General features: G+C 43.2%; 3 protein-coding genes across 18 annotated transcripts in view; 2 read left to right on the top strand and 1 right to left on the bottom strand.

Annotated features, from left to right (window-relative positions):
- Positions 1-9,380, top strand: part of LOC137438766 (rho GTPase-activating protein 1) — a 70,106-nt gene extending 60,726 nt beyond the window's left edge. For all 13 annotated transcript variants that reach the window (XM_068134102.2, XM_078767220.1, XM_078767219.1 and 10 more), the window contains 2 exons: positions 7,799-7,902; positions 8,709-9,380. In XM_068134102.2, coding sequence (XP_067990203.1) covers positions 7,799-7,902; positions 8,709-8,903 — 299 coding nt within the window. In that variant the 3' untranslated portion in view covers positions 8,904-9,380. The remainder of the gene's footprint in view (positions 1-7,798; positions 7,903-8,708) is intronic.
- LOC137438770 (ferritin heavy chain-like) overlaps positions 1-15,858 on the bottom strand; it is a 91,609-nt gene extending 75,751 nt beyond the window's left edge. The window contains exons 1-2 of one of the 2 annotated variants that reach the window (XM_068134107.2): positions 15,735-15,858; positions 4,287-6,300 (exon numbers count right to left, since the gene is read on the bottom strand). In XM_068134107.2, the coding sequence (XP_067990208.2) occupies positions 5,126-6,277 (1,152 nt within the window). In that variant the 5' untranslated portion in view covers positions 6,278-6,300; positions 15,735-15,858 and the 3' untranslated portion in view covers positions 4,287-5,125. Of the gene's footprint in view, positions 1-4,286; positions 6,301-15,734 lie in introns of those variants that run through there. The other variant, XM_068134113.2, reaches the window with a different exon arrangement.
- A 445-nt stretch (positions 15,859-16,303) lies between these two features.
- LOC137438762 (carnitine O-palmitoyltransferase 1, liver isoform) overlaps positions 16,304-25,995 on the top strand; it is a 53,816-nt gene continuing 44,124 nt past the window's right edge. Inside the window, exons 1-2 of one of the 3 annotated variants that reach the window (XM_068134090.2) lie at positions 16,304-16,619; positions 19,130-19,272. In XM_068134090.2, the coding sequence (XP_067990191.1) occupies positions 19,132-19,272 (141 nt within the window). In that variant the 5' untranslated portion in view covers positions 16,304-16,619; positions 19,130-19,131. The remainder of the gene's footprint in view (positions 16,620-19,129; positions 19,273-25,995) is intronic. The other 2 variants (XR_013621172.1, XR_013621173.1) reach the window with 2 other exon arrangements.

The following is a 25,995-nucleotide window of genomic DNA, read 5'->3' as shown; positions in this document are numbered from 1 at the left end:
AGGACTACCTCAATTCCTATTCCCTCACGCCCGATCCATACCCGTGACAAGTGTAGAGGCATCCATTCGCCCAGCTTTTCCTTAACCCTTTCCCGGTAGTTCTCGTCCTCACCCGTTGCATCATAGTACGCAGTGCAATGGGGTGGATTATCCTTTAAGTCCTTTATCGAAATTTGGTGCTGTTGCATCCAATCTCGCAGCACTGAACTGTCCAAACACACATTATCTATGATATATGTCCAAGCAGACAAAGCCCCTGGATCCAAGCGCCACCAATACGCGGTGGGGCCGGGACGAGCCAGTGCCGTCATCAACAAGTCGCGTTTAGACTCCGCGACGTCTACGAAAACTCCCTCCTCGGTACATGAGATTTGACAGCCCAAACGGCACAATAAATCCCGTCCCAGCAAATTCGTCGGGGCGGTAGTGGTCATCAAGAAAGCATGTTTAGCCTCCAGCGGGCCGCATGTTACTCGCACTTCCTCCGAAATAGGAAGCGCTTGGGGTAAACCCGAAACACCCAGTATTTGAACGTTCCTGGCCGTAGGGCGCAAAGAGGGCAATTGCCCCTTGTTAATTGTGCTGCGAGTCGCGCCCGTATCTACGAGAAATTCTAATTGTCTTCCCTCTACGTCCAACATCATGGTTGGTTCCTCTGCCGGTGTCATGGTCAAGAGAGGACACTCCTTGGGCGACTCGCCAGCGTCCCGTCAATAGGCCCCTCTATTGTATTGGGGCTGAAACCCCTTACGAGCCTTTGGGCAATCACGTATCCAGTGTCCCATCTGCTTGCAATAATGGCACGGTTCCTGCGGAACCGGTGGTGCGGAGGGCATAGGTCGTCCCTCTACGGCTCCCCTTCCGCCCTGCCTACGTTCTGGCGGCCCCCAAAGTGACTGGTTCACTGGTTGCCACTGCGGCGGACCCCGAGGCGGGGCCCAGTTCCCCCTTGGTCCGTTCTGCATCCCACTATTGGGGGGTGGTCCGGGGTTTTGGAGAAGGGGTCTTGGTGGATACCAATTTTGGGGAGGGGGCCCTTGCACAGTCCAAGTTTGAGGGTTTTGAGGAGGAGGGGGAAGAGGGGGTGGTATTGTCCATTGTTGTTTCACCTCGTTCATATTAATTAGTCCAAAATCTTCCTCAGTACAACCGTCGCAGTTCTCATTTTCGTTGTGGATCCACTCTCCGTTGGGGAATTGGCCCTTATAGAAAAGAGGATAACAACTCCTCCTATGTTCCTCTGGACCTCGAACAGGTCCCCACTTCTGGCACTGTTCGTGTATGTAGTTCTGACTCTGATCCCCCTTTTTATTCTGATTAAATTGAGCCCGTTTCTCTTGGACAAACATTTGCAATATTTCCTCCTTAATATCCTTCTTCTCCTCTAGGGAGGAGCCCGGGCATTGTTCCAGTTTGTCGCATAATTCGTTGGTTGTCATTCCCTTCCAGCCGAAGAGGACGGTCTGTACCTGTTTCTTTAACACCGGCCGAAGCCCCTCGATTAGATATTGATTTACCAATGGTTGGGGTAGCCCTCCCAGCTGCATCGGACCCAGTCCTCCCCAGCGCGCAATGGCCTTTTCCAACCTTTCTCGGTACTCTCCAATTGGTTCTCCTGCCTTTTGTTTTATGGCCCCGATCTTTCCCCAATCCGGACCTCCTGCTGGCAACAGCGCCTGCTCAATAGAATCTAGCAGCAGGACCTTTTGAGCATCCCATTGCGCTTGTGTTAACAGGGGGTTTGCACCAGCCCTTGGGTCTGCCACCGGCCAGTGTGCTCTTTGTCTAGCCCTTTCCCATACCTTGGGTGGGAGCACGGACACTCCCATATGGGTTATGTCTCGATAGTCGCACTCGCCATCCAAAACCCAATTTGACATGGTCGGCACTATCTGCCGTGGATCCTCAATAAGCAAATGTTGAATCCTTGCCCGCATTACAGTTAAAGAGGATTCTTTCCATGGTACTCTTTCCCGAACCCCATGACCTGCTGCGTCAACCCCGATAACTTGTACAGGGCACAATGTTTTCCTTTCCTCTATTTCCTGACATTCCGATGGGGTAGTTTGTGAGGTCCTTTTCCCCTTACAACCTACCAGTGAGGGGTATAACCCATCCGGTCCTATCGGTGGCGGGAACCCTGCGATGTCGGTCCCGTCATCTATTCCGTTAGCCCCGAGTTGTGCAAACGGCCTTCCCTGGCTCGGGTGGTTCTGGGGTATCTGGGGCGCGATGGTAGCGGGGTTATAGGGAGGTGGTAGCGGGGGCGCAGAAAGGATAGGTGGTGCCTGAAACCCCGGGACAGAGCTTAGGACTGGGGCTGGGGAGGGTAGATTGGTCACTGCCTCCCCTCTCGCGGGGTCTGGGTTTTCAACGAGCGGCATCAGTCGCGCGTTGGCCTGCCTCTCTATTTCCTTAAGCGCTTCATCCTGCTCTTTATTCGCCTGTTTCCTCAGACCCTTGAGTTTTGTTACCTCACCAGCCAAGCTGGCCTGTTTCGACTTTGCGTGTCGCTTCATCGCTTCTTCCTTCCACCAGCCAAAGACTTTCCAATAGTCAGGCGGAAAGTGTTTCGTGGCCTGTTCGAACTTTTCTAATGTCTCATACAACACGTCCAATTTTTCCAGCGCAAAAGACCCTCCTTCGGGCCACGGTTCTCCCAAATCCTTCGTCAATGCAACCCATGACTTCCCTGGTCTCACAGCAGCATAGCCATACCTCTTAAACATAAAAAATGCTGGGGTATGTCTAAGCGGTTCACCTGCCTTTACTGTCTTATTACCCATACTGTTACCCATCCTAGGAAAATTTTAGTTTACCGACGTAGCCTTGTACTCGTGAGGATCGCCCGCCTCGCGTTTACAGCCGTCTACCTAACTCTGAGAGGCTCGCAGCCTCGTACCCGTGAGGTTCGCCCGCCTCGCGTGGTACGGCCGCGCTACCTACTCTCCTGAGAGGCTCGCCCGCCTACACAGCCGTCTATCCTACCCTTACTGCACTTTCCTGGCGTCCTACGCCCGTATAATAGTTCTGATCTTACTTAAAATTCCAACGTCTCCCGGGTAGGCCTCGGATCGGGACGCCGCCCTTATCCTTACCCTTACAACCCAGAGATCTATTACCCCTTAACCTCAGGCGCCCAACGTGGGGCACTTCTCCTTACGTAACGTTACCCTAACGAGTCCATAAACAATCAGTTGCTCCAGGACCCAAGCGGTCCGTAATTAAATTTAGGTTCGTGGAACAGGTATGAGCAGGAAACGGAACGTACGGCGACCGAGCAAGAGAGAGTGGGTTACAATTTGGACTGACCCCCGGGCTAAAAAGGAAAAAACAAAAGAAAACCACAGCTCACCTGACCCGGATCAATTGCCAGCTGGTCTCTCACCACTCCCTTGCCTGGGACCGCGTCCCGGACTGCCCAGACTGATCCCACCGCTGCCACCAGTTGCCGAGAACGAGGACTTAGGACTTGGGACTCAAAGACTCAGAAGAAAGGAGCAACGGATATATTTATTGGAACTCGAGTACTCAAGCTTGAGGACAGCAAAGTTGCATTGAAACTCACAAGGAATGACCAACAGTACAACAAGATGCTCTGAAATAATTCAATTAACATTGCTTTATATAAAGGAAAGTCAGGGGTGGAGTTAGCTCACAAGACACAGAGACAGAATGGGCTCATTGGGTCCCCCACCATAGTCCCATCCTGTTGTTCAGTTAATTAAAGGAAGTTCATCCAAGGCCAGTCATGGGTTAGCTTCTGATAAGGAGATGGTCAGCATTATGTGACAACATGTTTACAACTTTCTGTATAGCAGCTGGCTTGGGAAAGTACAAAGGGGAGTGGTCACTCGTAAAACTGTCAACTTGCAAGATAATGGCAAAAACAGGAAACAGGCAAAGAGAGATAAGAGTTGCCTTCAAGGCCTGGAAAGGGGAACTAGAGATTGCGCCCACGCAGGCCAGAGCACAAAGGCAGAGAACTCCTTATTAGGATATTACACATCCTCAATGCAGTAGAAAGAACTCAGTATCATGAAAGAGTACAGTAGCAAGTCAAAACAAAACATATAATTGGTTATACTTGGTAATTGGTAAAGCAGCAAGGATATACAAAGGGGGAGGGGCATTACAGCTCCCTACATATATATATATATATATATATATATATATATATATATATATATGTGTGTGTGTGTGTGTGTGTGCTGGGCCGATGAGGGAAAATATATATATTGACTATAACCGATTACTTTTTTTTTTTTTTTTTTTTTTTTTAAGAAACAAAATGTAAAACAATATCGTCACCCTTATAACAAAAGTGCCTAAGTCATTTTTTGCAGTTTGGAGAAAAAGGCAAAAAATTGCTGCAATTGAAGTGCAATAAATCACACTGCGGACTTAGGCAGATTAACATGAAGTGGTTCAGGAAGTTAAGAATGACTTGGGAATTTTTACAGGTGTCACAAATGATAAAACATGTAGTCTTATATATATAGCTACAAACAGCTACAAACATGTAGCTTACAGTGAGGGCTGTAAGCAAAATTATGGGGACAGAGTGGACAAAAGCACCAAACTTTGTGGAGATGTTTGTTAGGTCCTGTAGCACAATTTTTGATATGTTCCACAAAATCAATCTCAGCTGATGTTCTTACATGACATGTATCAAAAAATGATGACGCAACAAATGTAAAAAGTCAACAAAAAGTTTGTTCGGCTTGCTAATGGTTAATTTTTATTGATCAATTTGTCTAATTTTGACAAATTAAAGACACAGAAATCCAAACAGACTATCTACAAAGAATTTGTATGAAAGAAGAGAGAATGAAGAACATATTTATAAGTGAGCATGGTGTATGATGCAATGAAAATGAAAACGTTTGAGTTTAGCAAGTCAAATGTTTATATGAAATTGACATCTAATCCTTCATGCAGTTACACTTGCAAAGGTCTGTACATCTCCACTGGGCTTTTTTGCAAGAACATCTTCCAGTACAGCCAGCAGCAGCTTTGCAGCTACACTTGACAAGTTCACTACATACTTCTGAAGCAGTTGGTACAGTTGTCCACAGTGGAATCCAACAACAAGTGGTGGCGTCCATTTTCCAGCCCCATCTTTCTAGAGTTGGTGCTTTGCCCCACTCTTAGCCGTTTTTGTGCGGTTGAAGATTACTGTCTGACATATTGTAAGTGTAGCCTGTGATTCTTGAGTTTCTTGATTTTTCAAAGTAGGTCCTTTCAACATCATTGAGACGAGCATTTTCAGTGTTGTTGGTATTGAGTCTTCTTGGCAATTTGGTGGAAAGGTTGCATCAAAATGAAATCCTTCAAACTTGAAAATGTCCTCTCTGATGATTTTGGCAGCTTTTGCCAAAATGGAAGCATCTCCTTCATAATCAGTGAAGGCTTGTTTCAGCATTTGCCTCATTCCTTGATCAAAAATAAGCACCACGTTTTTTCCATCATTTTGTTCTTGTGCTTTGGGAAAGAAGTGGAGAATTTGTTCTTTGAAGCGCACTTTGTTGACTTCTTTCTGAATTCCAAGTGCAGCTAGACGTGCTTCATACATGTGCCGCAACTCAGACAACTTGAAACAGAAAGTTCCATCTTCTACTGAAGTCTCTATGTAGCTTGTCAGCTCAATAAAAGCCCGAGCTTCTTTTTTCTTTTTTTCCATTTGACTCCCATCAGAATCTTTTTGTTTTCTTTGAACCCTCAAGAAAGTGCGATGGCGGTTCCGGAACTCAGTGAGACAGTTCAAATGGTACATGCCATCTACAGCTATTACATCTCCAGCAGCAATTCTTGAGAGTACTGCTGTATCCTGTAGGTCAGTTGCCATTCGTCTGATGTTCTGGTCAGCACCCATTGTCATAAATTCATGGAGCTGGCCGTCAGACTTTGAACAAAACATGCAATTGTTCTTTGTCACTGAATGACGAACCTTCTGTCGCTTTTCTTGCACACCTTCACGAGATGCTCCTGTTTCTTCAAACTCTCTTTTTCTTTTTGCTCGTTCTAACTTGCATTTGCTGAACTTGCCATAACACGTTCTGTGCCACTGAGCCTGGTTATTGACCAGGTCGTCTGCTGTGATGCTTTCGTCAAAGGGAAGAGTCACAGGTAGCATGCGCAGTCCCCGAAATTCACTGACGATATTCAGAAAGTTTTTATATGGCTGCGACTTGTCTTGACTCCCATGGGCCTTCAAGGGGCAGTTCAACTTCTCACCAGTTGTTTGTTGGCAAATCAAACAAGCTTGCCAATCCATCCTTCATCCACTATAGGTAAACCCTGAAACAGAGTAAACTATAAAATTAACTTTTTTATAACACATAAACAATTACAAAATACAAAATACAAAATTACAAATACAAAATTAAAATTTCTTAGTTTCTTTTAGTCCAGTGGCTTATTGGATGACTCATTTAAAATAATGAATCTATTCGAAGAGTCTTTTTTCATTTGATTAATGTCGGTTGTCAAAGACACGACCACAACCAATAATTTGTCCACGGTCGCCACGCTTTGTGAATTAAATCGTCTGTTTCTCAGAAACTATTGCTGTGCTACCTTGGAACATATTAAAATCTGCAAGCATAAAGCATGTAGAACACCGAGAGAAAATATGGTACTTTTGTCCACTCTGTCCCCATCTCATCAAATAATGGGTCTTACATCCCTCACTGTGAGTTAGGCAGAAAATCTCAAAATGGCCAAAAAATGACAGGCACTTTTGTTATGAGGGTGACGATATATAATATCAACCAATACTGATACCAATGCCAATTATAAAGTGGTAAATAATGACGTCATAGTGCATTGTGCTCACATGAAGTGGATACCGTGCCGGATCGGTGCTGTGCCCGCGATTGCTGCGATTGAGTGGCTGTGAGTTAATACATTTTTAATCCCTTTTCTAATTGATTGGTGCATCAAACGGCACAGCATCCTGTCCTTTTTTAAATAATGATGAGCTGCCATGTGCTCATTATATAAGCTATTTGACAGATCTAAGATGAAGCGTTTCATACTTGTCTGGTCATGTGAAAAGCAAGTTGCATACAAAATATAGTACAAGGAGTCCCCGGGTTACAAAGAAATATGTTTTCCAAGTTATCGAGCCAAATTATTCTCCACATCACATGACAAATGCCAGGTGTTTATATCAAGAGTAATGTTTATGCACATCTCCTTGAAACGTCTTAAATTCAACGTTTTAAAAAATTTGGTTATTGAAATTCACCATAAACAAGGGTGAAAGCCACTTATGTTTTTTGGGTTGTATACAGTACAATACTGTAATCGGTAATCAGCACTCACACTGACTCCAATCGGCCAATGCCAATTACGGATTCGCTATCGACCCAGCACTAATATAAATATAGAGAAAGACGTTTATAACGTCTCTTAAACGGTAGATGTCTTTCAAATATGCTGGGAGATGAATTTGGTCTGCATTTGCATCAGAGTAAAATCGTCCCTATCGTCACCAACTCTCAACGACAGAAAGAGTAGAAGAAGAAGAAGAAGAAGAAGAAGAAACTTGTACCACGTATAGCTATAAAAATAGGTTTACATCAAAAGTTCTACTCTTTCTCCCCTGACTCAGCATCAAAAAATAGGTTTACATCAAAAGTTCTACTCTTTCTCCCCATTCCACCTGTCACCCTCCTTGCCCTCACCTGTAATTTGTAAAGCCAAAGTTGCAGTTCATTGAAACCTTCCATAGCACAATTAAAACTGGGTAAACGATTCACTCTGTCGTGTATGTCTGCATGTCTGAACCCAGGCACGTCGAATGACGAAAAAGTCACACTTGCCCGAGAATGGATATCATCGTTGCCGCAGATAAACCTTGCTGTTCTTCGTTACATCATTGCCTTTCTTAAACTGGTAAGACCTGCTTCCTTTTTTTGGGGGCTTACACTTTGTATAACCTGTGCAACGCAACACTGCTGATGGATGGAACAGGGTGTGAGGGGTTTGGGTCTGTCTGATTGGCTTTCATGAACAGAGGAGATTTTGTTTTTCTGTTTTGGAAGCAAGGTAGCCACAAACCACCAAGTGACAGTAAGCATGGAGACGATGTGCATCTACCTTCTTGGCCCAGGTTAGCTCGGTTCCATTGACACCCGGAGAAAACATCTGGGGTAACAGGGAGAGCGGGGTGCATTGCTGAAGATGGAGCGGTGGAAAGGGGAAATGGGTTTGGACCTCTTTGTCCTGCTGCCCCCCCCCCCCCCCCCCCCCCAATAGGCAAATGTTTGTTTGGGCGAGGCAGGAAGCTGGACGTTTTCCTTTTAGTTATACATTTCCGTGTATCCTTTCGTGAAAGGCCTTACAGCTGACCTCATCTAGAAGTTCAGGAAGCTCGCCATTATGTAATATGTTATTACGATGGAGGCCGAGGGTTCTACTTTAGGGCGGTTTTGAGTTCAGCACAGCATGAAAAGCAGAATCAGCGGATAGCAATTGTTTTGCGCGGTTACGTACTTATCATCAAGTGGTCAGAGCCATGCTGTTTGACCCCACTGGTATGAGTTTGATTACCCTTGGCCATTGCCTTGGAAACTTCTTGCAGGTACTTGCTGAGATACTACCCCACCCCTCCCTCCTTCTCCTGGCCGAGGTGTTAAATGTGATTGATCCATTGATTGAATACCTTGACATATCCATCAATTGCTGTTTTCTCTCCACAGGTGGAGAAAGAGAACGCGGTTAACAAGATGACCACGGAGAATCTTGCAGTGTGCCTCGGGCCAAACCTCATATGGCCGCAGGGCAGTCCGCTCAACTTGGCCGCCTTGCCTTACATTACCACCTTCTGCTGTCTGCTCATCAGGCACTCCGACTCGATCTTTGGCTGCACGTCGGACACGGAACCTGGAGAGTAAAAACACAGCCCTGCGGGTAAAACGCTTTTAATGCTGCTTGTCTCACGTATAACCTGAGCGTTTCGATCGACCACAGTTTTAAAAATCGGTTTTTTTTATTTGTTTTGCTTACACCAATCAATGGGTTTGGTTGTTAAAAAAAAACATTGTTGATACTATTCTGCCAAAATTTTGTATGTCCTTTTGTTTCACATATCTTTGAATGTCCTTTAGACCTGTTTGTGTTTTCAAGAGAAAGGCAATTCTTCTTAGTTGTTTTTAGTTTGAGGTTATGGCATTGCACAATGAAGGATAGTTCCAAAGGGTTTAGTAGGAGTTGGGGAGCGTTGGTGGTGGGAAGAACCTGTCACTCAAATTTCTTATCTCCTACAAATGAATAAGCTGTCATTCTTTTTGTTTAATAATCATTCTTTGAGTTTGATAAACCTTTTTACATAATCGAAAATTGCAAGATTAAAAAATGCTTCATTCGTTGCACTCTGCCTCCTTTGTTTGTTTGTTTGTTTGTGCTCATCACACGAGTTTCTGTATTAATATTTCACTTTCCTCGTTTGTAAGTATTTGGATTTTGTGCGTGTTGGTCAGATTAAGAATTATTTAGCTTCACCCTTTTCGAACCCGATGGGAAAGGCTTACTGTATGTAATATGTGAGTGAGTGAGGCCGCATGCGGATCTAGTTTAATATAGATCGTTCATTCCCACATCTTCTGTAATTATAGATACTAGCCGAGTACACGCCCGATGGGTGATCGCGTCCCAACACGTTCTTCTGACCCATCCCTTTATTTGGGTGGTGTATAGGCAACAGACTGCTGCTTCGATGGCTCCCAAAAATAAAATTAACCCGGGTTATGTATCTGAAGCAAAAACATGCGTACTGTTTATGTGCATGTATAATACATTGTGGTTATATCGCTCGGATAATTCCAATTGCACCCAGCTTCTCCCAAAGGAAGAAAATTCCAAGATGGGCAAAAAAATGTTTGTTTTACAAAACTTGATATTATGTACCGGAAAGTAGTCATTTTTAAGCTGGGAATGCAAAACGACATTACTTTCCAGTACACCTAATATAATCAAACGAAACTTGTACATGCACAACTTGTGGCCTCATTAAATCCTGAAAGTTTCAGCTTCCTCGGCCAAATACTCACAGAGGAGTGGATGATACGTACATACATACATACAATACACACAATACATACAATACATTTATACGCTTGCTCCATTGTATATATTATAGACACATACTTGCTCCCATTATATATTATACATATTGTGAACCGTGATGTGTGGCCGTGCGTTCGTCTGTCTCCAGTTTATGGCGGCTGCTTCCTGCGCTGCGTTTCAGAAGCTGCTGATTGGTTATTTTGCATTTTAATTTCACTTTTCTTGATGCAATATAGTCGGTCACTCCAGTAATTTGTAAAATCAACTTGAACATCTCTGGATTGAAGGAGATTGAAATCATCTTCATGAAATAAATGCACTATTTAAATAGCTCTATTTTGCCCTCTTTTTAGACAAGTGCAGCCTCTGCCGCCCGTCCTTTTATTCCCTCTACCTCTTACAGGTGTCTGTTGCATTCCCTTTAATGCCAAACCACAGTCGTGACTTGCACAACCCCTTTTGGTTACCTGTTACACATACCTTTTACATGCTTATGTTGTTTTCCTTTTATTCGCCTTCACTCCATGGCACACAAGAGGCTTGGGTCAGGTGATTGTCAACAAACAGAAATATTGGACCAAATGATGTCATGCTTAAATGTGAAGGTGAGATCGAGATATTTCGATTGATATTTTAACGATTGATAGAGATCGTAGATATTTTAACGATTGATTGGTTATTATGGTTACCTATTGGTTATACTATGCAGCGGAAAGAATGGGGAGGACGTGGCACTTCAATGGAAGAAAAGGAACTGGAAGGCACTGCCTCTGCCCATTGCGACCCACACTTTGTGACAAGCTCTCGTGTTTGTGAAGAAGAAAACTTTGCGCGTCTTTGTACAACCAATCTTGAGTGACAGTACAGCCAACGTTTTTGCTTAGCTTTGCCAATGTCTACACATGCCAAAACAAACTGAGCTAGACCAGCACCATCATCATCTAATTGCCTACTCTACATTGCTGTTGTTGCAGACGAAAAAGGTAAGGGTACGACCGATCGTAGAAATTGAGATCCATTTGGACCTCAAGCTTGTGCTGTTAATTATGGCAGGAAGAAAACCCAGGATTTATTTTGTTTGCATCAGCTACGCATTGGGTGGAAATGTTTTCATTTCTTCCTGAATGTTTTTTTTTGTTTTAACCACAGTCCCTCTGATCGGCAGTCTGCAGCCTCCTCACTCTCTGCAGACCTGGATAAAATCAGACTGGTCAAACAAGTGGAACATGTCTTTCAATCCTGACAAATCTCACACTCTCACTATACCACCGTTTAGAGGCCATTTTTCCCCGCAAAGCGGGGGTTGGCCTTTTCGGGGACCGTGGTAGTTGTTGTTTTTTGGTCCCCTTTTTGAAGCAATGTTTTACGGCCGGATGCCCTTCCTGACGCCAACCCTTTTTGCCGCCTTCAACGACAAACAGGGAATTACCAGTGAACTGGTACTCAATTAGCCGACCTCGGAAGGATGACAGGCTGAGTCAACCCCCCAATCAACTCTTCACCAATCTTCCAATTCTTCCAATCTTCCAATTCTTCCAATCTTTGGAATCAACTCTCACTATGTCTCTCCGAAAAGACCGTCTGGACAGCGCTCCCATCTACTTTCTCAACAATCCTCTCCAAGACGTTCTGTCACTCAAGCTTTTGGGTCTCACTATCTGCCATGATCTATCCTGGGAAAACCACATTTCCAAGCTGGCCTCCAAAGCCAGTCGCCGACAAGACATCCTCCATCGTGAAAAGTCCTTCCTTGGCACACCTGAGCTCCTCACCGCCTACAAGGCTTTCATCCACAGCTCAATGGAATACTGTCCTCCCTTCTGGGCTGGTGCTCCAGCCTCACACCTAGCTTGGCTTCACGCTTTTGAAACCAAAGCTTTCAGAATCATTGGAATCTCCCGCGATGAAGCTGACTGTGAGGGCCTTTCACTTACTCACCGCAGGCAGGTTGGTGGTCTTTCTGTCTTCTACCGACTCCTCTCTGGCCTTGCTCCCCCAGCTCTGTCTGTGCTCTGCCCCCCAAATATTCCTTCAGGTCGCACAATACCTGCCAGCAGCCCTCTTCTGGTGAAACTGCCAAAATCAAGACTCTCTGCTCACCTTCACTCTTTCATTCCTCTTTTCTCCCGCCTCTGCAAAAAAACACCCTCACTCTCTTCAATCCCACTCCTCCCTCCAGGTCTTTAAAACAGCTGTTCACCACCATCTCTTATCTTCCCCCATCGAAAACCTTGATCTTTTCTACCCCCGTTAATTCACCCCAGATCCACTTTTTTGAAATACCGACTTCTTCTTTCCTGGAAGTCCTAGCAGTGTCCATTTGTGTTTCTCTCCCACCCCTCCCCCCCCCATTCCCTTTCCCCCTCCCCCCCCATTCCCTTTCCCCCTCCCCCAAAGCCCTCTCCCTCCCACAGATCTCCTGATGTCCCTGTTCTCTCTACTGTTGAACTTGTGTGCTTCCGTCTCTTTCCCCATCTTGTCTCCCGCTCCCTTTATTATATGTTTTATGTGTCCGTTTGTTTTTTTGTGATTAATGTTAGCTCTTACACGAGCCTCGATCTTGTATACAAAAATAAATCTCCAAACAAGTGATTGCACTAGCCTTTTTTTCAGATCTATTCCAATTCGTTGAGACTTCCAAACATCAGACGATATCATTGGTGTAGCGTATATTCCAAATGTCACAGTCGCACCAACTGTGCATCCCACTTGTTCTGGAAATACGCACTTCACATCTCTCATTAATCATTTGACCAACCGCATTGAATAGCATAAGGGACAGTGAGCAACCTTGACGCACTCCACTTTCGAAATTAAATTTATCTGTCTGTCCATCTTCTACTCAAACAACTCCAACTCCCTTTGTATGCAGGCATTTAATCAACTAAACTAGATGGTTTGGCACTCCAAATTCCAATAAAACTTTCCACATCGCTTCGTGTTGGATGCTTTTTAATACCTTGGCATAGTCAATGAACATTGCCCATAACTGTGTCTCCTTTTTGCCCTCCACTTTTTACCCTGCCGGAAGTAAAATATGGTAAACCTCAAACACTTGTGATTACCTTTTTATACAGTCGCTACATCTGTTTAACATTAATTGAAAGGGAGGAAACCCGACGTTCTTGAGGTGTTGTATGCTTATTGCGTCCCCCACAGACTAACGGACTCCAGCCTAGATCTTTTGTAATCCATATACTCCAGCGAGGATAATAACATGACCCTACTTTTGAAGTACTAGTTTGGTAAAACTGCAGAGAGGAGCAAAACAGGCTGAAAGATCCTCGGGGGAAAGATAGACACGAGCGTAATAACACATGAACGAGTTTTAACGAAGGCTCCATCCATCATGCAAAATAGTATCCACCTATTACATATGTTACATATGTTTAACCTTTTACATATGTTATACCTGTGAGAATGTAAAAAAGGTCTGGTAAGAGGTTAAGAGGATTGACGTGAAAAACCAGTAAATTTTTGAAATAAATTGTCCCCTTTTCTGTTTGTGTTTTAAGTGAGTGTCCAATACGGTGATATTAGAGGTCAGTGGGTTGCGGTGGGGATTCTTTGGTTATCCATTTTGATAGTTTGATAGTGGATTTTGTTTTTCTATTGCTATTGTTTTTGTCATCATTTATTACTTTAATTACATTTGGAAATTAATTGTACAATATTTTATTCTATCCTAAGATTCTAAGCTTTCTTTGGCAGTGCAATTTTCCATTTTTTGTGGACAAATAAATACAGTAAATTAAAAAGAAATTATTCCACATCCGGGATGGTAGGCTGAACGAATAACTACCGGGTCTTGAACTTAGGAGGTCCTGATCATCATCAGTGTGCCTTTTGATGTTGCCAAGATGATGTTTTTCTTACCTCAAGGAGTCGTGTATGATTCATGCAAGATGCCACGAGACTGATCATGCATGGCAAGCTATTGTTCAGTGGTCAAAACACATTAGAATTTTTGAATTTCAAAAACAATTTGCCTTTTTCGAAACATCTCGTACTTGCTGATGTGAAATATCTACCAAGAGCCATTTCGAAAGTTTTCTGTGTGACCAATTACCAGGCCACACTGCTCACAGCGTTTCAGATAACGTCATTCTGAATAGTAACACCAAGCTATATGGCAGTTATGTTTAGCACACGTACAGCAGCTGGGTCCGGGCATGCTGGAAGCGAATTTATTTGTGCATGGGGGCACGTATAGTTATAAAAGTTCACGTACTGCCTGGAAAACCTCCATAATATTCATCAGCTTTTGATGGATTATTTGGGAGGGGGGTGGGGAGTCGTCCGCTTCCTATGGAACAAAATGTCTCGTCTAGGGTGGTTGTGAGAATGTTGAAGTCCTCATGGGAGCCAATTACCAGCTCTTATTGCTTCTGTGACATCTGGCGGTTTGGGAAATGTCACCCGCTTGGCTCACTGCAGCGCCACCAACGTCCTCAAGATGCTCCATCAGAAATTATCCAGGCACCGAACCCGGGCCACAATCCCATCTTAGCCCAAATTCACCGGAGCAGTCTCTTAGATTAGTCCCTAACCCTAACCCTAACAACTCGGTTTTGTACTTGTAGAATTATCGAATTATGACGTCATAATGGAGGCCTTGGGCCGAGAGAGTTAAAAAATTGGGCACAGTCTATTCCAGGGCAAGACAAATATGTGTGTAAAGTTTGGCGATGTGTGTGTGTGTGTGTGTAAAGTGTGTGTGTGTGTGTGTGTGTGTGTGTGTGTGTGTGTGTGTAAAGTGTGTGTAAAGTGTAAAGTTTTGTACTTGTCGAATTATGACGTCATAATGGAGGCCTTGGGCCGAGAGAGTTAAAAATTGGGCACAGTCTATTCCAGGGCAAGACAAATATGTGTGTAAAGTTTGGCGATTCTATGTGCAACGGTGTAGACGTTGTACTGCGAATAAACAGACAGACAGACAGACAAACCAACCGATCAACATACTTGCCGGAATCTTTTCCGGCAAGTAACAACACAAGTGACAAACCAATATACTGTACTTGGAAAATCTTCGATTTTTCGCAAGTAACAAACAAACAAGAATGAAAACATAACCTTTGCACACCCTGGGACATGTAGATTATACCTGTGAGAATGTAAAAAAGGTATGGCTTAATTGGTGACAATTTGGCCACGACCATGATTAAGTGGAAACGTGTCACCATTGCTCTGCCAGGAGTTAAGGGGAGGGGGGTACGTTGTGTCATTCCTTGGTGTAGTCTCGGTGCTTATAATTAAATATTGTTGGCACAACGTACGTGCCCTTTGTGCCTTGGTAAACACCAGGAAACGTGGTGGGGATAATGGATATAAAACGAAGAACACATTGAACATTGAGGAGTGACGTCACAGCGAAGGTGTTTCGAGGTTAACCGGCTGGATTAAGGAGCCGCAGTTTGAGGGAAATATAACCAGTTCGTTATGCAAAAGTACTTTTTTGTGTTTGATGGTTGGGTCCCGGGTATTTGGGATATAAAGAACATCCTGTATTTGAAGTCGAAATAAATCGGTGCGGGGGACTGGGTGGTGTTGTTTTTGCAAAAAAGAAATAAAACAATACGAACAGTTGAGATGTAAATACCGAAATTAAATCTATTATAAATTAGTTACAGATCACATGACAAACCGAACACCCAACTTACCAAAAAGGGAAATGACTCTTGGCAAAGGAAGCGATCGGGGACAAAGGTTGTCGTGGCGCGTGCGAAAATAAATGGGTCACGAAGGGGGAAATGGCGTGTGGGAGTGGAGGGTTGGGTGCCGGGTGTAGTGTACTGTACATAGGGTAGCGTAGTTGAGGGAAGGGTCGGGGTGGTGTGAACTGTGAATGACAGAGTGAAGGTTACATGGGATTGGAGGTCTTGAAAACCAATATTTGACGATGAAACCACCACAGGTTTTATTAGAATTTCATCGATTTTGAAAACCCCGTTATTAGCGACTGAGAGAATCCTCCAAGTGAGGTTTTAAAACTCACATATTACTAGACCTCGCGCCGCCATAGACAAAAATTTTTTTTAGCGTGACGCAATGGCGCCGTGAGGAGATGGGCGTGACGTAATGGCGCCGTGAAGAGATGGGCGCGACGTAAATCGTAATGGCGCCGTGAGATGGGCGAGACGTCATGGCGCCGTGAGGAGATTGGCGTGACGTAATGGCGCCGTGAGGGGATGGGCGTGACGTAAGGCGTGACGGTCGCGGAGAGATGGGCGTAACGAGGGTGGAGCAGAGAGAGAGAGGGTTTGGGAATGTAGGGGAAAGGTTAATTTTGTTCAGGAGAGTGAGGGAGAAGAAACCGTAGAGGTCGTGTGGGAAAGAGAAACAGGACATAAAGACATTTGCGCTCAGGGTTGAAGAGAGACGGACGTTGATTAAATCTGCAATGGAAGAGGCATAGACAGTGAGAAAAACACGGAAGCCTTGAATTTGAAAGTAAAAGAGACGTAGATTCTCAGGCCGACCTCGTCTTTCTCATTTGTTTTAAAACATTTTTTTTTACTGACGATTCTGGAAACGCATCCTCTCAGGTATGACGTTGTTATGGATTGATAATGCAAATGAGAATGATTTACAGTGTTTTAAAATCACATCATAATGATACGAGAAATAAACAACAATAACTGTGTGTGTGTGTCTTCGTATAATCAATGTGTCTATGGCGGTTGTGATGATCTTCGCGTAACCGGGACGTTAATTTTGAATGGAATGAATGATGCATTTGCAGAGGTGTGTATGGAATGAATGGTGCATTTGCAGAGGTGTGTCTGGAATGAATGGTGCATTTGAAGAGGTCGAAATGGAATGAAAGATGCATTTGAATGGTGAATGAATGAAAGATGCATTTTGAGAGGGGTGAATGAATTATGCATTTGGAGAGGCTGGAATGGAATGAAAGATTCATTTGAAGAGGCGTGTCTGGAATGAATGATGCATTTGAAGAGGTGTGAATGGAATGAATGATACATTTGAAGAGGTGTGAATGGAATGAATGATACATTTGAAGAGGTGTGAATGGAATGAATGATGCATTTGAAGAGGGGTGAATAGAATAAATGATGCATTTGAAGAGGTCTAAATGGAATGAATGATGCATTTGAAGAGGGGTGAATGGAATGAATGATGCATTTGAAGAGGTCTAAATGGAATGAATGATGCATTTGAAGAGGTGTGAATGGAATGAATGATGCATTTGAAGAGGTCTAAATGGAATAAATGATGCATTTGAAGAGGTCTAAATGGAATGAATGATGCATTTGAAGAGGGGTGAATGGAATGAATGATGCATTTGAAGAGGTCTAAATGGAATGAATGATGCATTTGAAGAGGTGTGAATGGAATGAATGATGCATTTGAAGAGGTCTAAATGGAATAAATGATGCATTTGAAGAGGGGTGAATGGAATGAATGATGCATTTGAAGAGGTGTGAATGGAATGAATGATATATTTGAAGAGGTGTGAATGGAATGAATGATGCATTTGAAGAGGTCTAAATGGAATAAATGATGCATTTGAAGAGGTCTAAATGGAATGAATGATGCATTTGAAGAGGGGTGAATGGAATGAATGATGCATTTGAAGAGGTCTAAATGGAATGAATGATGCATTTGAAGAGGTGTGAATGGAATGAATGATGCATTTGAAGAGGTCTAAATGGAATAAATGATGCATTTGAAGAGGGGTGAATGGAATGAATGATGCATTTGAAGAGGTCTAAATGGAATGAATGATGCATTTGAAGAGGTCTAAATGGAATAAATGATGCATTTGAAGAGGTCTAAATGGAATGAATGATGCATTTGAAGAGGGGTGAATGGAATGAATGATGCATTTGAAGAGGTCTAAATGGAATGAATGATGCATTTGGAGAGGGGTGAATGAATTATGCATTTGGAGAGGCTGGAATGGAATGAAAGATTCATTTGAAGAGGGGTGTCTGGAATGAATGATGCATTTGAAGAGGTGTGAATGGAATGAATGATACATTTGAAGAGGTGTGAATGGAATGAATGATACATTTGAAGAGGTGTGAATGGAATGAATGTTGCATTTGAAGAGGGGTGAATAGAATGAATGATGCATTTGAAGAGGTCTAAATGGAATGAATGATGCATTTGAAGAGGGGTGAATGGAATGAATGATGCATTTGAAGAGGTCTAAATGGAATGAATGATGCATTTGAAGAGGTGTGAATGGAATGAATGATGCATTTGAAGAGGTGTGAATGGAATGAAATATGCATTTGGAGAGGCTTGAATGGAATGAATGATTCATTTGAAGAGGTATAAATGGAATGAAAGATGCATTTGAATGGTGAATGAATGAAAGATGCATTTGGAGAGGCTGGAATGGAATGAAAGATTCATTTGAAGAGGACTTATGGAATGAGTGATGAATTTGAAGAGGTGTGAATTGAATGAATGGTGCACTTGAAGAGGTGTGAATGGAATGAATGATGCATTTGAAGAGGGGTGAATGAATTACGTCTGCCAATTTTCCAGGCCCTGGTCCTGAAAGTGAATGAAAGCTCGATTAGTTGGAAACGGAATGATTGAAAGTTATTTGATGTGGGATGAAAGAATTTTGATTTGTAAAATAGTTAATGGAAGATTTATTGAGTGAAAAGGGGTGAATAAAACATTGATATAAAGGGTATTAAGAAATATGGACAAAGTATTGTGGGGTGTGGGGTCGGGGTGGGGGTGGGTGTGGGGGAGGAGTGGTGATTAATAATGAGTTGAATTAGGGGTGTGTTCTAGCAGATGGCTTCAAGGAAGTATAAATGAGTACTTTTAGAAAATCTTTGACCATGTGCACCATCTCACTTGAATACCTGGGTGGAAGAAGTACTTAAGTCACATTCTTGGGCAAAGTGAGTTAGAATCAAATACTCCATCTACAGTATGCCAACAATCCATACAAATCTAATTATTTTGCATAGTGTTGTTTTGTGACTTAAAGTACTTCTTCCTCTCGGGTCTTCAATTGGTATAACTTTTAATCTGTTTCTCTATGTTTGTCTTCTGTGATATTTGACAGTCATGGCAGAAGCACATCAAGCCGTGGGATTTCAGTTCACAGTCACACCAGAGGGCATTGATCTCCAACTTAGTCGAGAGGTTCTCAGACAGATTTGGCTGTCTGGTGTCAGAGCATGGCAAAGGCATCTGATCCGCTTCAAGGTGACCAAGATATTGCTCTATCGCTCCATCTCCCTATGATCTCCCGCTTCATCTCCATCTACCTCTTCCTCTATCTTTTCCTTTGTCTCTTCCTCTAACTATTTTAATCGTGCCAATTATTCCCAACTTGTGGGGTCAGACAGGGAAAGTTTTTGGCTAAATCCTTTTACAAACCCAAGCCTGACGGTGGTGGTTTGGTGGTGAAGGATATTTGTGATTGGTTCAGGGTGGGGTAATAACTTGCATACTCTTCGTGAAAGATGCCATGGCATCTTTCATATACATTCACGTGAAAAAGTAAGTACACCCCATGTAAAGTTTTGACTTTTTCAACATATTTCAACATACAGCTATTTGATCTTCATTTCAACAATATTGATAGATAAAAGTAATATAAAATAACAAATATCATGAAACATTTACATTTTGTAGTCCATTGTATAATTTAAATAAACATAAATGCAAATTTCGCATGTGGAAAAAGTAAGTACATCCCGACATTTATCACTACTTCAAAAACCTAAAATTAGAATCAGGTGCACCATATCAGGTGCAAATGATTAGAACATCGTTAGAGAGGATCTTCGAGGAACCTATCTTATTTAAACCTCAGACATTTAGTTTGGTTTGCTCTTTGTTGTTGAAGTGTGTGGTGTCACCATGCCTAGATCAAAAGAGCTCTCTGAGGCATTCAGAAAGAAGGTTATACATGCCTACGAGTCTGGGAAGGGATTTAAAAAGATCTCCAAACAATTTGAAATCAATCATTCGACTGTCCGGAAGATCATCTACAAGTGGAGAAGATTCCAAACAACTGCCAACTTGTTCAGGCCAAGCCGCCCCAGCAAGTTCAGCCGAGAGCAGACTGCAAGATGCTGAAAGAAGTCTCCAAGAACCCCAGAATGTCATCATGGGACCGACAGGTAGCTCTTGCCACTGTTGATGTCAAAGTGCATGAGTCTACCATTAGAAAGAGGCTGCAGAAATTTGATCTACATGGGAGGTGTGCCAGGAGGAAACCTTTGCTGTCCAGAAAGAACATCAGGGCAAGACTAAAGTTTGCCAATGAACACCTAGGCAAATACCAGCACTTGGTCAGGTTCACTATGTTTTTTCGTTCAAAATCATGGTAGATTAGCAAACCTATACATTTTTGGAAACGTTATTACATGGAAAATCTGAAAATCAATGTTTACATTTGCCAATTCCGACCAATTCGATTCGACCAATTAGACCAATCGACCAATTCCATTCGACCAATTCGACCATTCGACCAATCGTTTTGATCGACCATTCGACCAATTCGATCGATTCGATTCGATTCGATTGACCATTCGACCAATTCGATTTGCCAATCAATTTGACCGACCTTTGCTTGTGTGGAACGGACTGTGAAAACGATGCGGACTATATTGTCGGATACGACACACAGGACGGTGATGACGAACTCTAAATGGCATATTCTGTAATCGTGTATGTTTGATGCCATTGACTGCCTGTGTTTATTTTGTCATTGACTGCCTGTGTAGATGTGAAGTTATACTGACTGCATGTGTATATATGATTTTGCTGACTGCCTGTGTATGTTTGGTGATATGAATTATTGTGACACATTTTGATGTTATTAACTGCCTGTACAAAATGATAACATGTATTTGATTATGCAACTTATCGTGAATATAAAGACAGTATTTTGCAATTCAAAACCTTTGATTCGTGTCTTACCATTCCCCATAGCACTAATTTGATACTTTCATTGGATTCCTTGTCCCTGAAAATATAGGTTTAGTATATTTTAAAAAGTTTTTAGGGTAATTAGAGGCAGAAATAGAACAAAATATGTATTTTACAGTGGCCATTTTGAAAATCCAAAATGGCCGCCATACAGGTATCTCTCCAAATGTAAACATTGATTTTTAGTTTCCTTATGCTATAACCTTTCCAAAAATGTATAGGTTTGCTAATCTACCATGATTTTGAACGAAATATAATTTATTGACATAGTGAACCTGACTAACTTCTGGAACAATGTGCTCTGGACAGATGAGTCAAAGGTATTTGGCCACAGTACCAGAAGACATGTTTGGCGAAAACCAAAGACAGCATTTGACCACAAGAACCTGATACCAACTGTAAAGCATGGTGGTGGAAATATTATGGTTTGGGGCAGCTTTGCTCCATCGGGGTCTGGGCAGCTCACCGTCATAGAATCCACTATGAATTCTTCATTGTACCAGAGGGTGCTTGAGGATAATGTGAGGCCATCTGTCGGAAAGTTGAAGCTCAACCGAAGGTGGACCTTGCAACATGACAATGACCCTAAACATACCAGTAAATCCACCAAGGAATGGCTGAAAAGAAAGAAATGGAGGGTTCTGGAATGGCCAAGTCAAAGCCCGGATCTAAATCCCATCGAGATGTTGTGGGGGGATTTGAAATGAGCTGTGCATGCAAGAAACCCCTCAAACATCACACAGCTGAAAGAATTCTGCATGGAGGAGTGGGCAAAAATTTCTCCCAGTCGATGTCAGAGAGTGGGAGACAGTTATTAGAAACGCCTACTTGAGGTTGTTTCTCCCAAAGGGGGCAATACCATCTAGTAGAGCCAAGGGTGTACTTACTTTTTCCACATGCGAAATGTGCTTTTATGTTTATTTAAATTATACAATAGATGACAAAATGTAAATGTTTCATGATATTTGTTGTATTATATCACCTTTATCTATCAATATTGTTGAAATGAAGATCAAATAGCTGTATGTTGAAATATGTTGAAAAAGTCAAAACTTTACATGGGGTGTACTTACTTTTTCACATGACTGTATATATCAACTAATGCTAGCAGATGGGACACCCGACATAATATCCATCAGAGGGACAGTATACTTTGTTATGCAACTCCTTGTCGGCGAAGCATCAAACTCGAACTAGACAGCTCATAAGGATTTGATGAATACCCGAATATGACTCAGGGTTTACACCATCCTTGAAACTCCTTGAAATTCTTGGAAAAATAAAAAAAGGACCTTCCAGTACTGGAAAGTCCTAAAAGAAATGTCCAAGTCCCTGAAACTATCCTTGAAAATATAAATAATCAGTCTCTTTAAGAGAGTGTTACCAATTATAACCTCCCTCAGGTATTTACCCTTAAAGCCGCCCTGACATGCTTTCTCACGTGCCAAATCTGCAATGGTGGGTCACCACGCCAAACGTGTTTTTTACGGAAGTTTATTATAAGAAGGCACATGACCACAAAAACGGAGAATCCAGAGACAAAAGATAGACGGACACGCAAACCGGCAGATAAATTAATAAATGAAGCACACTTGCGATCCGATATAACGAAAGCACATAATACAGGAAACAAAATCTAATCAAAATACCCACGTGTGCGCACGATAAAGCTTGTCCTGCGTTAACTGGGAAAAATCCCAGTTAAAATTGCCCAAATATCAATAATCTGCCAGGCACTAGTCGGATTTGTTAATTCTGGACGGTCTCTGAGAACACAAGAGACAGTTACCAATTTAAAACTTCCCTTGGAATCTACCATTAAAGCTGTGACGAAACGGTTTCTCAGTCCAAACCAGACATGGACATGCAGAGCTGATCCTAATAACCCCCCATCCCCTACTAAATTATCCTTGAGTTAACCTCCTTCAATGTCTTCTATCCTCTGCCCTGTTTGTGTTTTAATGGCGTCTGGTGTTTATCCATTCAGACCAAAAATATTTGATGACCGATGGAACTTTACCACTTCAATGCGGTTTCGACTTTACACATATAATTGTCGATGGTAACTGAGACACGGAGCACGAAGAGTACTGTCTGTAGCACACACATACAGTATCTGGGCTTTGTTGAAAGGTTTCAGATACCTATCCTCAATCCTCATTTGTCTGGCAGTCTTTCATTTGAGGAAAGTACATAACCGTTTCCACAATGCCGTATTTTTCCTACAGACAAACGTTTAACAGCCGTAACTGTAACATAAAAACGTCATTAGGAAGCGTGACAAATAGGATCCTTGTTGGCATTCGCAGGACCAATACAAATGCAGGATTAATTAAATGACAAATACATTAACCAATGAAAACCAACAATCAAAAGTTATTTTGTGGGTCGAAAGCTTGGGTGGCTCCAGAGGAAAATAGAGGATGTAAAGGCGTTCGGTTACATATCAAAGAGGACAGAGAACAAAGGAGCAGAAAACCGGACAAATGGCCACCCGATTCATGACGCATGAATTTATAGGTGAGAGGAAACATCACCGACGGTGGAAAACAAGGGTTAACTTTAGTCCGAATATCCTCCTCATATGAGGAGAGCATGTATTTGTTGACTTCAACATTTTATGGAAATGAGGATCATTATTAATTGCAGTTTTCTTCATATAAGCAAACCATGTGATAGAAGCTGGTAATTACTGCTGAAAACGGTACAACTTGGAATGGTCCTGTGGTATAACAGAACATACTAAGCTCATATATTGTTATGTTTGTGGGGGTAGGTGATGAAATATCACAGTGGAGATAGAACTGTGTAGGGTAGCATGGACAGCATGTGAGTAGGAAGCCAATCTTGATATATTTAAGGAGAAAAACTGTGAGCTTAAGATTGTTTATGTGTCTTCACATGGGGGGTGGAACTTGTGTTATCTAGATAGGGGTTAAGATTAGTTTCTCCGGTATGTCATTGCCTCCTGTGGGTTTTTCCCTACGTTTTTTACATCTACAAGGCCTGCCATGTACCCACCTCCAACAACAATAACCAACGTAACTGCCGACAGGACCCGAACATTCCCGATCGGGATAAACCCTGCCCCACCACCGCCGACAAGACCCTAACATTCCCGAGCAGACTAAACCCCGCCTCCAAGAAATCGTAATCGGCAACTAAGCCCCGCCGCTAGAAAGAGCAGGGCCGTGAGGCCATGCCTCGAGGCTTGAGCGATTGGTCGAGGTGACGTCAGAGCTAGAAGGTTCGAGCAGGAGGGAAGAGGAAGAGCGCGTCTGACTCTGGGCCTTTATGTCCTTTGGCTCTCGCCTGCGGCTAGCTTGTGTGGAGCTTTTGAGGATAGCTTTCGGAGCTGTTGTGAGACTTTTGAGTCGTCGGAGGAGGAGGTGTTGTTGACGGTGGTGCTTTTCGGAGACAGAAGAGGTCGCAAGCAAGGCGAAGGAGGCTATCTTGTCTGCTTGCCTCACGACGATGGCTGCTACGGGCGTGACTCCTCGCCATCTTGTGCGTTTCCATCGACTTAATTTGGCAATCTCGTTGGAGCAAAGCTGAGTGCCGGCCGGCTTTAAACAATTTATTTTCTTTTATCATTCCCCTGTCTGTTTTTGACTCTACATGGAGGGTCCCTCAAAGTAGCGAGTATTTATTTAACCTCAACATTTATTTTGACATTTTATTCTTTGTTTTATTTCATTAAATCCTTGTGTTCCATTCTATTTGTGGTGTCGTGTTTCTCCTTTTGTGGGTCCGAGGATAAACCTGTGTGGCAGCTGTCCAGGTAAGCACCCTGGTTCCTTCACCCACGCACGGCGGACCAACCGCCATAATTTTGGCTACGCGCTTCGGGAGTAAGAACGATTGGTCCTTCGTCACCCAGCGGTGTTAACCGCCGGGCTGTCACGACAATATTTTGCAAGTAGGTATTGTTACGTGTATGGGAGTAGGTAATGAAATACCTTAGTCGAGGTAGAATTGTATAGAGTAGTGTGCTCCGAGTGTCGCGAAGAAGAACCCTCATGTATGTAAGTCAGGGCCGGATGTCCGTGTAAGTGTATGTGTGTCTCCATGCAAGGGGTGGAGCTTTGCTAATTAGTTAGGGCATATGGATAAATTCCCAGTGTGTATCGCCTCTGTGATTTTTCCCTTTGTTCTTATGACATTTATTCGGCCAACTATGCGATCGGCACATAATTAAAATAACACGATCGCCGACAGGATCCGGACACCACTCCCCCGCCTAGCCGAACCTTCTCGATGGGCGTCAAGAATGGCCATGAGGCCACGCCCTGAAGGACGATTGGTTGAGAACGATGGGGCGATGCGACGGCGCTGCACGATTGATTAGAGTGTGACGTCATCATCGAACATTCTAGCGCTGGAGGAAAAAGGCGAAGCACCCCCATTTTGCTCTCTCTCATTCTGGGCTTGGTCGCAGGCGGTCACATTTGCGTTCTCTCTCTGTTCCTGGCTGCGGTGAAAGTGGACACATTTTCCTCTCTCTGTTCCGGGTGACGTGAAAGGCGGACGCAACTCCCACTCTCTTGGTGCTGGCTCGTGACGGTTGTGCTTCGTGCTGTGTGTGCCTGAGAAACATCGGAGCTTTGTGGAGCGTGGAACGACCGGAGGAGGGGGACGTTTTGCCACCGCTTCACGGCTCAGTGTAGCGCGTGGCGATTCGCGCCATCCTGAGCAAGATAAGTGCCGGCCGGCAGGAACATTATTTATTTTTACTTTCGTTTTCCCCTTGTGTTGTATACGAGTCCGTATGGAGGCGCCTCAATATAGGAATTAGTTTACCGTACATTCATTTCTTTCATTGCCTGCATTATTTTCATTAAATTCATTATTTATTGCATTTTCAATTCCTGGTGTTCTGTCTCATTTATTTGTCGTGGTTTCGGAAAACCCTCGTGGCGTCTATCCATGTAAATAAGAACTCCGTGCCCCGCACGTGCCAAAGGAACCGCCATCAATTCGGCTCGTATG

The sequence above is a fragment of the Myxine glutinosa genome, chromosome 13, assembly GCF_964187855.1.
Source record: "Myxine glutinosa chromosome 13, kmMyxGlut1.1, whole genome shotgun sequence".
In the NCBI taxonomy this organism is placed as follows: Eukaryota; Metazoa; Chordata; class Myxini; order Myxiniformes; family Myxinidae; genus Myxine; species Myxine glutinosa.
This window is presented reverse-complemented; position numbering and strand designations above follow the sequence as displayed.